Consider the following 11,834-nt stretch of genomic DNA (forward strand, 5'->3'; position numbering starts at 1 on the left):
TGCGTGTGTGTGTGTGTGTGCGCGTGTGTGTGTGTGTGTGTGTGTGTGTACAAGACTGTGAGGATTTGCCGTGCCTCTCAGCTTGCCTGCCCTGTGCTCCTGGTCCTAACTGCTTGTGGTTTATGATGGAAATGGTTGTGCCACGTTTGCCCTTCTTGTCCTGGAGTTTGCCAGAAATTTCCAGGGGTTTGAGTCTTGCTGCTCCCGCAGGTCCAGTGCCCATCTTGAGCAGATTTATTCCAAAGCAGCTGGGGCTAGTTACACGTCCGCGGGGCTCGCTGCCCTGTCCCTTCCGGCGCCCCTGCCCCCCAGAGCAGGACGGGCCGAGCGGGAGGCTCTCGGAGCTCTGTGGAGGACAGGACCGTGGCCTGCCCGTACTCGTTCGTGGTGGGGGGACACGGTCAGGGCAGCTGGGCAGTGCATGGAGGCGGTAACCATGGTGACAGCCCACCCCATCCCCTGGGAACACAGCCTCTTGCTGCTGTCCAGCCACGGGCCCTGAACTCCGAGGCTGGAGAAGATGCTAGAGTGCTACCTGCGGTCCTGAAGCCTGGCCAGGGTGGACAGGGCGGGCTGAGGGGAGGCACCCAGAGCAGAATGTCCGTGAGCTGCTTGGACAGGCCTTGCCCAGGTGCTGGGGTGGACTCCCCCAGAGACTCATAAACAACAGCCTGAGAGGCCCAAGGATGTGGGAGGGAGGAGGAGGACTGCAGGGAGGAGGAGGGCTGCAGGGAGGAGGAGGACTGCAGGGAGGAGGAGGACTGCAGGGAGGAGGAGGACTGCAGGGAGGAGGAGGACTGCAGGGAGGAGGAGGGCTGCAGGGAGGAGGAGGACTGCAGGGAGGAGGAAGGCTGCAGGGAGGAGGAGGAGGACTGCAGGGAGGAGGAGGAGGACTGCAGGGAGGAGGAGGACTGCAGGGAGGAGGAGGACTGCAGGGAGGAGGAGGAGGACTGCAGGGAGGAGGAGGACTGCAGGGAGGAGGAGGAGGACTGCAGGGAGGAGGAGGACTGCAGGGAGGAGGAGGACTGCAGCGAGGAGGAGGAGGACTGCAGGGAGGAGGAGGAGGACTGCAGGGGGGGAGGACTGCAGGGAGGAGGAGGACTGCAGGGAGGAGGAGGACTGCAGGGAGGAGGAGGAGGACTGCAGGGAGGAGGAGGACTGCAGGGAGGAGGAGGAGGACTGCAGGGAGGAGGAAGGCTGCAGGGAGGAGGAGGACTGCAGGGAGGAGGAGGAGGACTGCAGGGAGGAGGAGGACTGCAGGGAGGAGGAGGACTGCAGGGAGGAGGAGGACTGCAGGGAGGGGGAGGACTGCAGGGAGGAGGAGGAGGACTGCAGGGAGGGGGAGGACTGCAGGGAGGAGGAGGAGGACTGCAGGGGGGAGGAGGACTGCAGGGAGGAGGAGGACTGCAGGGAGGAGGAGGGCTGCAGGGAGGAGGAGGTGGGCTGCAGGGAGGAGGAGGACTGCAGGGAGGAGGAGGACTGCAGGGAGGAGGAGGACTGCAGGGAGGAGGAGGGCTGCAGGGAGGAGGAGGAGGACTGCAGGGAGGAGGAGGACTGCAGGGAGGAGGAGGACTGCAGGGAGGAGGAGGACTGCAGGGAGGAGGAGGAGGACTGCAGGGAGGAGGAGGACTTCAGGGAGGAGGAGGACTGCAGGGGGGAGGAGGACTGCAGGGAGGAGGAGGGCTGCAGGGAGGAGGACTGCAGGGAGGAGGAGGACTGCAGGGAGGAGGAGGAGGGCTGCAGGGAGGGAGGAGGAGGACTGCAGGGAGGAGGAGGAGGACTGCAGGGGGGAGGACTGCAGGGAGGAGGAGGACTGCAGGGAGGAGGAGGACTGCAGGGAGGAGGACTGCAGGGAGGAGGAGGACTGCAGGGAGGAGGAGGGCTGCAGGGAGGAGGACTGCAGGGAGGAGGAGGAGGGCTGCAGGGAGGAGGAGGAGGGCTGCAGGGAGGAGGAGGACTGCAGGGAGGAGGAGGAGGACTGCAGGGAGGAGGAGGAGGGCTGCACGGAGGAGGAGGAGGACTGCAGGGAGGAGGAGGACTGCAGGGAGGAGGAGGACTGCAGGGAGGAGGAGGACTGCAGGGAGGAGGAGGAGGACTGCAGGGAGGGGGAGGAGGACTGCAGGGAGGAGGAGGACTGCAGGGAGGAGGAGGAGGACTGCAGGGAGGAGGAGGACTGCAGGGAGGGGGAGGAGGACTGCAGGGAGGAGGAGGACTGCAGGGGGGAGGAGGACTGCAGGGGGGAGGAGGACTGCAGGGGGGAGGAGGACTACAGGGAGGAGGGCTGCAGGGAGGAGGACTGCAGGGAGGAGGAGGGCTGCAGGGAGGAGGTCTGCAGGGAGGAGGAGGGCTGCAGGGAGGAGGACTGCAGGGAGGAGGAGGACTGCAGGGAGGAGGAGGACTGCAGGGAGGAGGAGGACTGCAGGGAGGAGGAGGACTGCAGGGAGGAGGAGGGCTGCAGGGAGGAGGAGGTGGGCTGCAGGGAGGAGGAGGAGGACTGCAGGGAGGAGGAGGAGGACTGCAGGGGGGAGGACTGCAGGGAGGAGGAGGACTGCAGGGAGGAGGAGGACTGCAGGGAGGAGGAGGGCTGCAGGGAGGAGGAGGAGGACTGCAGGGAGGAGGAGGACTGCAGGGAGGAGGAGGACTGCAGGGAGGAGGAGGACTGCAGGGAGGAGGAGGAGGACTGCAGGGAGGAGGAGGACTTCAGGGAGGAGGAGGACTGCAGGGGGGAGGAGGACTGCAGGGAGGAGGAGGGCTGCAGGGAGGAGGACTGCAGGGAGGAGGAGGACTGCAGGGAGGAGGAGGACTGCAGGGAGGAGGAGGAGGACTGCAGGGAGGAGGAGGACTGCAGGGAGGAGGAGGACTGCAGGGGGGGAGGAGGACTGCAGGGGGGAGGAGGGCTGCAGGGAGGAGGACTGCAGGGAGGAGGAGGACTGCAGGGAGGAGGAGGAGGGCTGCAGGGAGGGAGGAGGAGGACTGCAGGGAGGAGGAGGAGGACTGCAGGGGGGAGGACTGCAGGGAGGAGGAGGACTGCAGGGAGGAGGAGGACTGCAGGGAGGAGGACTGCAGGGAGGAGGAGGACTGCAGGGAGGAGGAGGGCTGCAGGGAGGAGGACTGCAGGGAGGAGGAGGAGGGCTGCAGGGAGGAGGAGGAGGGCTGCAGGGAGGAGGAGGACTGCAGGGAGGAGGAGGAGGACTGCAGGGAGGAGGAGGAGGGCTGCACGGAGGAGGAGGAGGACTGCAGGGAGGAGGAGGACTGCAGGGAGGAGGAGGAGGACTGCAGGGAGGAGGAGGACTGCAGGGAGGAGGAGGAGGACTGCAGGGAGGGGGAGGAGGACTGCAGGGAGGAGGAGGACTGCAGGGAGGAGGAGGAGGACTGCAGGGAGGAGGAGGACTGCAGGGAGGGGGAGGAGGACTGCAGGGAGGAGGAGGACTGCAGGGGGGAGGAGGACTGCAGGGGGGAGGAGGACTGCAGGGGGGAGGAGGACTACAGGGAGGAGGGCTGCAGGGAGGAGGACTGCAGGGAGGAGGAGGGCTGCAGGGAGGAGGTCTGCAGGGAGGAGGAGGGCTGCAGGGAGGAGGACTGCAGGGAGGAGGAGGACTGCAGGGAGGAGGAGGACTGCAGGGAGCAGGAGGAGGACTGCAGGGAGGAGGAGGACTGCAGGGAGGAGGAGGAGGACTGCAGGGAGGAGGAGGACTGCAGGGGGGAGGAGGACTGCAGGGAGGAGGAGGGCTGCAGGGAGGAGGAGGAGGACTGCAGGGAGGAGGAGGACTGCAGGGGGGAGGAGGACTGCAGGGAGGAGGAGGGCTGCAGGGAGGAGGAGGAGGACTGCAGGGAGGAGGAGGACTGCAGGGGGGAGGAGGACTGCAGGGAGGAGGAGAACTGCAGGGAGGAGGAGGAGGACTGCAGGGAGGAGGAGGACTGCAGGGGGGAGGAGGACTGCAGGGAGGAGGAGGGCTGCAGGGAGGAGGACTGCAGGGAGGAGGAGGAGGGCTGCAGGGAGGAGGAGGACTGCAGGGAGGAGGAGGAGGACTGCAGGGGGGAGGACTGCAGGGAGGAGGAGGACTGCAGGGAGGAGGAGGAGGACTGCAGGGAGGAGGAGGAGGACTGCAGGGAGGAGGAGGACTGCAGGGAGGAGGAGGACTGCAGGGAGGAGGAGGAGGACTGCAGGGAGGAGGAGGACTGCAGGGGGGAGGAGGACTGCAGGGGGGAGGAGGACTGCAGGGGGGAGGACTGCAGGGAGGAGGAGGACTGCAGGGAGGAGGAGGAGGACTGCAGGGAGGAGGAGGGCTGCAGGGAGGAGGAGGACTGCAGGGAGGAGGAGGAGGACTGCAGGGAGGAGGAGGACTGTAGGGAGGAGGAGGACTGCAGGGAGGAGGAGGACTGTAGGGAGGAGGAGGGCTGCAGGGAGGAGGAGGACTGCAGGGAGGAGGAGGACTGCAGGGGGGAGGAGGACTGCAGGGGGGAGGAGGACTGCAGGGGGGAGGAGGACTGCAGGGGGGAGGAGGACTGCAGGGGGGAGGAGGACTGCAGGGGGGAGGAGGAGGGCTGCGGGCAGGCGGGTAAGGACAGCCAATGGTGCCCTTGGGCCCAGGCCAGCCCAGCTGGTGTCTGACCCTGGCCCCTGCTTTGCCCAGGGATGGGAAGGGCTGTGGAGTTTGTCATCACAGGCTGCTCTCAGTCCTGCGATCTGAGTGACAGCGCCATGTCTGCAGGGGACCCACCGCTGCTGGGCAGTGCTGGAATTCTGGGCAGTGCTCCCTGGTTAGCGGTCCTTACAAGCTGGTGGGGCCTAGAGCCTGCCCCTCCGCCCACGTCCACACTCACACCCACAGTCCTCAGTTCTCAGGACTAGAGGGGAGAGAGGCTGGGCTCAGCATGGAGCCCAGTGCCCGCAGGACCCCACGGATCACAGCGGGAGCTCGGCCCCCGCGGCCAGAGGCTGGGCGCTGCCTTCTCCAGCCTGTTCCGCAAAGAGGGAGCAGGGACCCGGCGCCCAAGGGGCCGCACAGACAGCCAGGCCCGCAGCATGGAGAGGGATGCGGGGGCACCGGCCGGGCGGGAGCCCACGGCCCCGGCGTGAAGGGTGTCGGGAAGGGTTCTCTGACAAGCTGACGGCGGACCAGCACATGGAAGAGCAGAGCCGGGAGCCCGCTGCTCAGGCCACGGTGCCTCCTGTCCGGCGTGGCTCTGCGTCTTCAGCATGGGGGCCTCCCACGCGGGAGGCCGAAGCCCGTGCCCTCGGCACTGCCCCCAGGGCTGTCCGGAGATGATGCGTGCTCTGGCGTGGGTCAGAGCTGCAGGACACAGTGCCAGCAGGAGAGGGCCACGCGCCACAGGCGCAGGCCAAGGCCCAGGAGCCAGGCCCGAAGGTCCTCCAGGGCCCCGGCGATGGGCTTGGCCTGCCTGCAGCACAGACCCAGCGCCGCCGCGAGCAGGACACACACAGACAGGCGCAGGAGCAGGGAGCCGCCCTGGAGCCTGCGCCGGCGCGGACCGCGGCTGCGGGCTGTTGGCCGGCTGGGCCCTGCGGGGGGAAGGGCCGGCGGTCAGTCCTGGCTGTGGTCTGGACCCTCCCCGGTGGGACCTGGCAGGGAGTGTCCTCTGCGGGCGGGGCTGGCAGGGGAAGAGCCACCCCCTGCTGACCTGAGGCTGGCGCTGGGGCCCTGCCCATTGCAGGGGCTTGGGGGGACCCTGGGGTGACTCGCATGGCCCTGGAGACATGGATCCTGCCCCAGGAAGACCAGGCCCACCAGGGCACTGGGCTCATCCGCGTCCTTAGGGGCCAGGCAGAGGAGTGGCCCTCAAGGATGGAGAGCCAGACCGGGAGGCCAGAGGGGGCCTAGGGAATCTGGAGAGGGGCGGGTGGGTGGGCTGGCTGCACTGCCCCGTGGGGTGGGCTCAGGGCCCGGGGCAGGCTCAGCTCAGGACGCACCGTTGATGGTGTCTGAGGCTTCTCTCCTGGAGATATCTGAAAGGAAACCACAGTGAGGAGAGCCCCGGCCCGGCCCCTCTCCCGAGGCCCACGCCCACGTGTGCCCAGGCCCTGCCCCCCCCACCAAGCCCTGCCGGCTGGCCCTGAGGCAGGTGTCCCTGCTGGGGACGCATGGACGCCCACCCCACCCCTGCTCATTGTCCCGGCTGCCCTGCGTCTCTTACAGTGGACGGCCACTTCCAGCGGCTCTCGGAACTGCACGTGCTTCGGCGTCCTCGGTGCCCCGTGGGGTGCACACCCTGGGGGGTGCGGTCTCAGTATGGAGGGCGGGCACTTCCGGTCACCCTCCTGAGATGGGGAGTGGGGAGGAAACGGCTGTGAACCCCTGCCCCGGGGCCCCGCAGCCTGGCCCAGAGAGGGCGTGGAAAGCCTCTGAGACCCCAGGCCAGCCGCGTGGACCCCAGCAGGGACTGAGAGATTCTGGGACATGGGAAGAGTTTGCCACTCTACCCAATGGAGAAGGCGGTGTGGGCTGGTGGGCGGTGCTGGCCGGCTGCTGGGGTCTGTCTCCTGGGACTGCAGGTGTCAGGCCGCTCTCCGTGGGGTGTCTCCCAACCTGCCATGCAGGGCCATCCACCCGCCCTGCGTTGGAGGAGGGCCTGGAGCGCCTGGTGTCTGGCACGCTGGCCGTTAGCCATGCCCATGCCTCGGGCCGGGCACCCGGTTGGGCACGGCCTCCTGCTTGGCTTGGGGAAGGCTGCCTGCCTGGCCGGAAGCTGGAGCGGGCGTCTGCTGCGCTCCTGTCTGTCCCCTCCCTTCCGGTGTGGCGTCCTCCCGCAAGCTGGAGTGCTCTGTGGCCTCAGGGCCAGATGACGGCCTCAGGCGCCTGGACCCCGACCTGTGCCTTGGAGCAGAGCCCGTGACTCAGGCCCCTTTCCTGGCCTCGTCCGCTCCCTTTCCACCTGCACCTTGGATACGGGGTGACTTCAGCCCACCCCATTCCTAGCCTCAACCTGGCCATGGCCTTCTATGGCTTCTGCCTCTGTCCAGTGTCCTTCCCTCCTGTCCTCCACAGACCTGGCCCGAGGCCCACAGACCCTTGCCATGCTGGGTCCCCTCCTGCCCCAACTCCACACACCTCTGGTCCCGCGCTGCTCCTGATTCAGATGGAACCCTTCCAGCTGACACCACTTCCCTCCCTCCCCTTCCCCCCTCTCCCCTCCTCCTCTCCCCTCCCCCCCTCCCCACCCTTCCCCTCACCAGAGCAAGTGTAGGCCCAGCCTGCTCTCCCCCAGGGCACCCTGCTCTCCACCGGCAAAAGTCCAGCTCTGGGCTCCTGTTTTACCTTTTTGGTGAGCCCCATGTGGCCTGTTCATCCTTCCTGGTTCGATGTATCTCTGGTTGGAAGTTGGGGTGTGAGGGTCAAGCTGTAGTCCTCATTTCCCTGAGCATGGTCCTGAGAGGAGAGAGACTTCATTGTTGGAGTGACACAGGAACGTAATTAAAGAGCTCCTGGGAGCTCGAAAACCTCCCTGTCTGCAGCGGTCCGACTCCTTCGTCACCGCCTTTGGTGGCCGTGTAATGCTCCTTAGGGATGTTGATGTCTGTCCCGGGCAATGTGGGGAGTTTTGTCATTGTCACTTGCAGGGCTTGGCCTGGCCGCCCAGAGCATTGCTGGCAGTAACTCGAGCACATCTGCTCAGTAGCTGGCTTGTGACAGATGGGTGATAAAGGGTAGAAAATAGTTCCAGAGGCCCGAGGCCCATAGTGTCACCGCCAGCCCGAGCTGCTGGCCAGGGGGGCGTGTGCTCCTCCAGGGCTCTGCCCCTGACTGTGGGAAATAAAAATAGTCCTGGGGGCCTGGGCCTGCAGAATGTCACTGCCAGTCCATGTCACCCGCCTGGGGAGGGGGTGCTCTGCCAGGGCCTCGGCCTCTGCTCGGGGAGATGACCTGAGAACCGCTCCCTACCCCCTGTAGATTTGGCGCAGGTGCACTGTGCTCCCCAGAAGCAGGGAGTCTGGGGGCAGAGAGAGAGGGCTGCTGGGCGGCGCTGCGGCAGGCCGGCCTTGCGTGCTGCCCACGGGGCGCCAGCCACCGGCCTGGAGCCCAGGAGGCCCCGGGAGAAGAAGCTCTTGGCTGGAAACAGGAGCTGGAGGAACTGGGTTGGGGGCCCAGGAAGTGAGCCCATTTCCTCTCCCTGAGATGGATGCAAAGCTGCTTTCGGGAGCTCGGCGGGCCTCACCTCTGTGTCGGTGGACGGCTGCTCGGCCCGCCACCGCCCTTCTGCCCCTCGCCTGTGACACAGCTCTGATCTCCGCTGCCTCCCCGCTGCTACCCCAGCCTGACAGCTCCCCTCCCGCTTCACCCCTGCAGTGTGTTGGGGACATGGGTCAGGCGCTCATCCTGGGGGGGCCGGGCTGCACCGGGCTTGGCTGCCTGGCCCGTTCCACGCGACCTCCTCCGAAAGGCTGGAGGCAGGCCGGGCCCCCAGGGTGCCAGAGTCTCCCCAGGGCCCTTACACACAGTACACACACATTCACACACGCGCAGAGACACAGACACACGTGGACAGACACACTCACCCAGGGAGATGCCGACGGACACACACGTGCACACGTACGTCTGTAACCAGCGGCATCGCCCACCTGGGTCTCCGCGGTGCTGCGGCTGTCCTGTGGGGCGGCCAACCTGACCTGGCCCTTCAGCCTCCTGCCAGGTATCAAAATCCCACGCAGGGCGGGAACCGGAGCTGCCGCTACTCACAGCCCAGCCGAGAAGTTTCCATTACAGCAAGACGGGGCGGTGGCCTCGTCCTCGGAGCGCCAGCATGGGTGCTGGGCAGCTGGGTCGCAGGAGGACTCAGGCCCTGGCCCAGGCGGAAGCAGTGTCTCTTCTCCAGCTGGAAGGAAACGGGCAGCAGTGGACACCCTGTCCGGCCCCCGCCCCGGCCTCTCGTGTGCAGGCTGGGCACAGGACTCCTGGGAAGGGCTGCCGGCCCGACAGGAATGGGCGGGCATCCTAGAGAGCTGCATTCCTGACTCCAGGGAGGCCCGGCTCAGCTGGCGGGCGGGGCTGGCTGGACCCCGCGGCCCGGCTGCTTGCGGTCACGGCCCATGCGTGCCGGCATGCTTCCTCCTTGGAGGGTCAGCAGCCCCAGCGAGGGCTCTGTGCTTGCTGGGATGGGCTTGGCTGACCCTGGCCTAGGCGTGGGTAGACACCCCTTGGGACTCTCACCAGCTCCCCATGGGGTCATCTGCCAGCTGTCTGGGGCTACAATAGTCAGTGACCTTTACTAGGGCACAGCCCAGGAAACCAGGGCTCCAGCTGCTCTGGTCTGTCTGAAATGGACCCCATGTCCACAGGGGTCCCTGGGGTCACTTGGGGTGAGCTCTCCCTAGGACTGCTGCTGGCTCTGGTAGGATTCTCAGCACACCTGATCCCAGGTGGGAGGCCATGTCTACCTGCTGCCGGGATGGCCGAAGCCACCAGCTCTGCAGATCCCATGGGATGCAGCCAGGCAAAGTTTGCTTGTCTTGGCTGGCCGTGGTCTGTCTGGCTGTGGTCTGTCTGGCCGTGGTCTGTCTGGCCGTGGTCTGTCTGGCAGTGGTCTGTCTGGCCGTGGTCTGTCTGGTATTGGTCTCGGCTGGCAGTGGTCTGTCTGGCAGTGGTCTGTCTGGCAGTGGTCTGTCTGGCAGTGGTCTTGTCTGGTAGTGGTCTGACAGTGGTCTGTCTGGCAGTGGTCTGTCTGGCAGTGGTCTGTCTGGCAGTGGTCTTGGCTGGTAGTGGTCTGTCTGGCAGTGGTCTTGTCTGGTAGTGGTCTGTCTGGTAGTGGTCTGTCTGGCAGTGGTCTTGGCTGGTAGTGGTCTGTCTGGCAGTGGTCTGTCTGGCAGTGGTCTTGGCTGGTAGTGGTCTGTCTGGTAGTGGTCTGTCTGGCAGTGGTCTGTCTGGCAGTGGTCTTGGCTGGTAGTGGTCTGTCTGGTAGTGGTCTGTCTGGCAGTGGTCTGTCTGGTAGTGGTCTGTCTGGCAGTGGTCTGTCTGTTAGTGGTCTGTCTGGCAGTGGTCTTGGCTGGTATGGTCTGTCTGGCAGTGGTCTTAGCTGGTAGTGGTCTGTCTGGCAGTGGTCTTGGCTGGTAGTGGTCTGTCTGGCAGTGGTCTTGGCTGGTAGTGGTCTGTCTGGCAGTGGTCTGTCTGGCAGTGGTCTGTCTGGTAGTGGTCTGTCTGGCAGTGGTCTTGGCTGGTAGTGGTCTGTCTGGCAGTGGTCTTGGCTGGTAGTGGTCTGTCTGGCAGTGGTGTCTGGCAGTGGTCTGTCTGGTAGTGGTCTGTCTGGCAGTGGTCTTGGCTGGTAGTGGTCTGTCTGGCAGTGGTCTTGGCTGGTAGTGGTCTGTCTGGCAGTGGTCTGTCTGGCATCCCAGCCCCTCAGGGGATGGGGCCTCATCAGCATGTGAAAGGAGTGCCATTTCTCTCCAGGCTCGGGCCTGGAGGAGCTCTGTGCTGGCTCCCTGAGCTGGGCTCCTCTGTGGTTCTGTGGTTTCTGGGCCTGCAGCCAGGCCTGAGCTGTACGTACTTTTCCCCCTTGGCAGAAATGGCAACAACCCTGAGGCCAGGCCATTGGCCCCCGGACTGGGTGGGAGGTGTCCGTGTCCCAGGCCCCTGGGGACGGCCGGGCAGGCCTGCTAACAAGGCCAGGGGTCAGGGCTGCTGCTCCTATTTCTCTAGGCCCAAATGTGTCCTTCCAGACAAATTTCAGGGCTCTGCAGCTCTTGAAAAGCCCGAGGTTTGGAATTAGGGTGGTGCGTGTGTTCGTGCGTGCACACGTGTGCAGTGATGATGTAGTCTGTAGGGAAGTGGGTGGCCACGGAGTCAGCCCCAGATGAAACCCTGCTGCAGAGCAGAGCACTGAGGCTGCGGCCAGCCGCACGCGCCGAGGCCGGGGAGAAGGCGCCGACCCCGAGCTGCGGCCCTGGGGCCCAGCGGAGCGGCAGGGTGTGGGCCCTTTCCCGGCCCCGCCCCAGGCGGGGCACACTGGACTCTCCATTGTAGCTGTCCTTCCTGCCTGGCAGCTGTTGGCGTTTGTCCTTCATGGGTAGCTGAGGAAAGTGTCTCCAACCAGGCAGCCAGGAGGTGGCAGGCCAGCCCGGGCTTGGGAGCCCCGCGTGGAGTCGGTCTGCCTGTGCGGGCAGCAGCCCGGCAGGGAGTCAGAGAGTCACAGGATCAGCCAGGAGCTGCACAGTCCCGAGGAGCCGGGAGAGCTGGAGCAGGGCTGGAAGGCAGCCGCTTCCTCGGTGATCCGGAAGGTCTCCGGAGCGGGCAGGCACGTGGGCAGAGGCTCTGCGGTCATGCCTCTTCCGCTCCCTGGGCTGGGCCCGCGCCCCTCACAGGGACCTCCGTGTGGTCCACATGCCTTCGGGCCTCCATCTGCTGGGCAGCAGCTGTCAGACCTTCCCGGGCGGGCAGGGCGGGTGGGGCCTGCAGCCCAGGGGAGGGGTCTTCCCTGGGACCCCCGAAACCTCTCCACCCATCATCATGTTGGTTCAGAACCGAGCCGAGAAGTCTCTGCTCTTCCTCTCCTGTACCCGCCCAGGTGCCAGGGACAGAGGCTGGCTGAGGGCTCGGCAAAGCCCGGGACCCCACCTGAGATGGGCTGGGGAGGGGCAGCCGGGGCAGGGCCGGGCTGGCGCCAGGGGGAGGACAGGCTGCTCTTGAGCCACCAGGTCCAGAGGGACTGAGGCCCGGGTCCCCACCGACACGGCCAGGTAAGGGCTGCGAGGTTGCAGAGGGACTGAGGCCCGGGTCCCCACCGACACGGCGGGTCAGGGCTGCGAGGTGCTGCTTACAGGGGCTGACAGGGCGGGAGTATGGCCCGCCCAGTGGTACTGGTGGTCCTGTGGAGAGTGGTGGGGA

At 66.3% G+C, this 11,834-nt stretch overlaps 2 protein-coding genes across 2 annotated transcripts; both read right to left on the minus strand.

The window, feature by feature from the left end:
• Positions 1-3,017: 3,017 nt before the first annotated feature.
• Positions 3,018-4,322, minus strand: LOC122101260 (basic proline-rich protein-like; the record flags this gene model as incomplete). Its single annotated transcript, XM_042671603.1, has 1 exon — positions 3,018-4,322. A coding segment is annotated over one exon (1,305 nt), but the record flags the coding sequence as incomplete, so codon positions are not given.
• A 966-nt stretch (positions 4,323-5,288) lies between these two features.
• CUNH14orf180 (chromosome unknown C14orf180 homolog) lies at positions 5,289-7,297 on the minus strand. The gene is made up of 4 exons (XM_042671632.1): positions 7,278-7,297; positions 6,157-6,280; positions 5,933-5,968; positions 5,289-5,524 (listed from the first exon to the last, which is right to left on the minus strand). The coding sequence occupies exons 1-4, from the start codon at positions 7,293-7,295 to the stop codon at positions 5,289-5,291; spliced, it is 414 nt and encodes a 137-aa protein (XP_042527566.1). The 5' UTR covers positions 7,296-7,297.
• Between the last annotated feature and the right edge of the window lie 4,537 nt (positions 7,298-11,834).

This window comes from Dipodomys spectabilis, unplaced genomic scaffold (genome assembly GCF_019054845.1).
Source record: "Dipodomys spectabilis isolate Male_0828 unplaced genomic scaffold, ASM1905484v1 ptg000648l, whole genome shotgun sequence".
Classification (NCBI taxonomy): Eukaryota; Metazoa; Chordata; class Mammalia; order Rodentia; family Heteromyidae; genus Dipodomys; species Dipodomys spectabilis.

Coding starts and splice junctions, on each gene's coding strand:
- CUNH14orf180 (XM_042671632.1), bottom strand. Junction 5,969..6,156: donor GCTGGAAGTGGCCGTCCACT/GTAAGAGACGCA, acceptor GTTTCCTTTCAG/ATATCTCCAGGAGAGAAGCC. Junction 5,525..5,932: donor AGCCTCAGACACCATCAACG/GTGCGTCCTGAG, acceptor TTCCCCCCGCAG/GGCCCAGCCGGCCAACAGCC.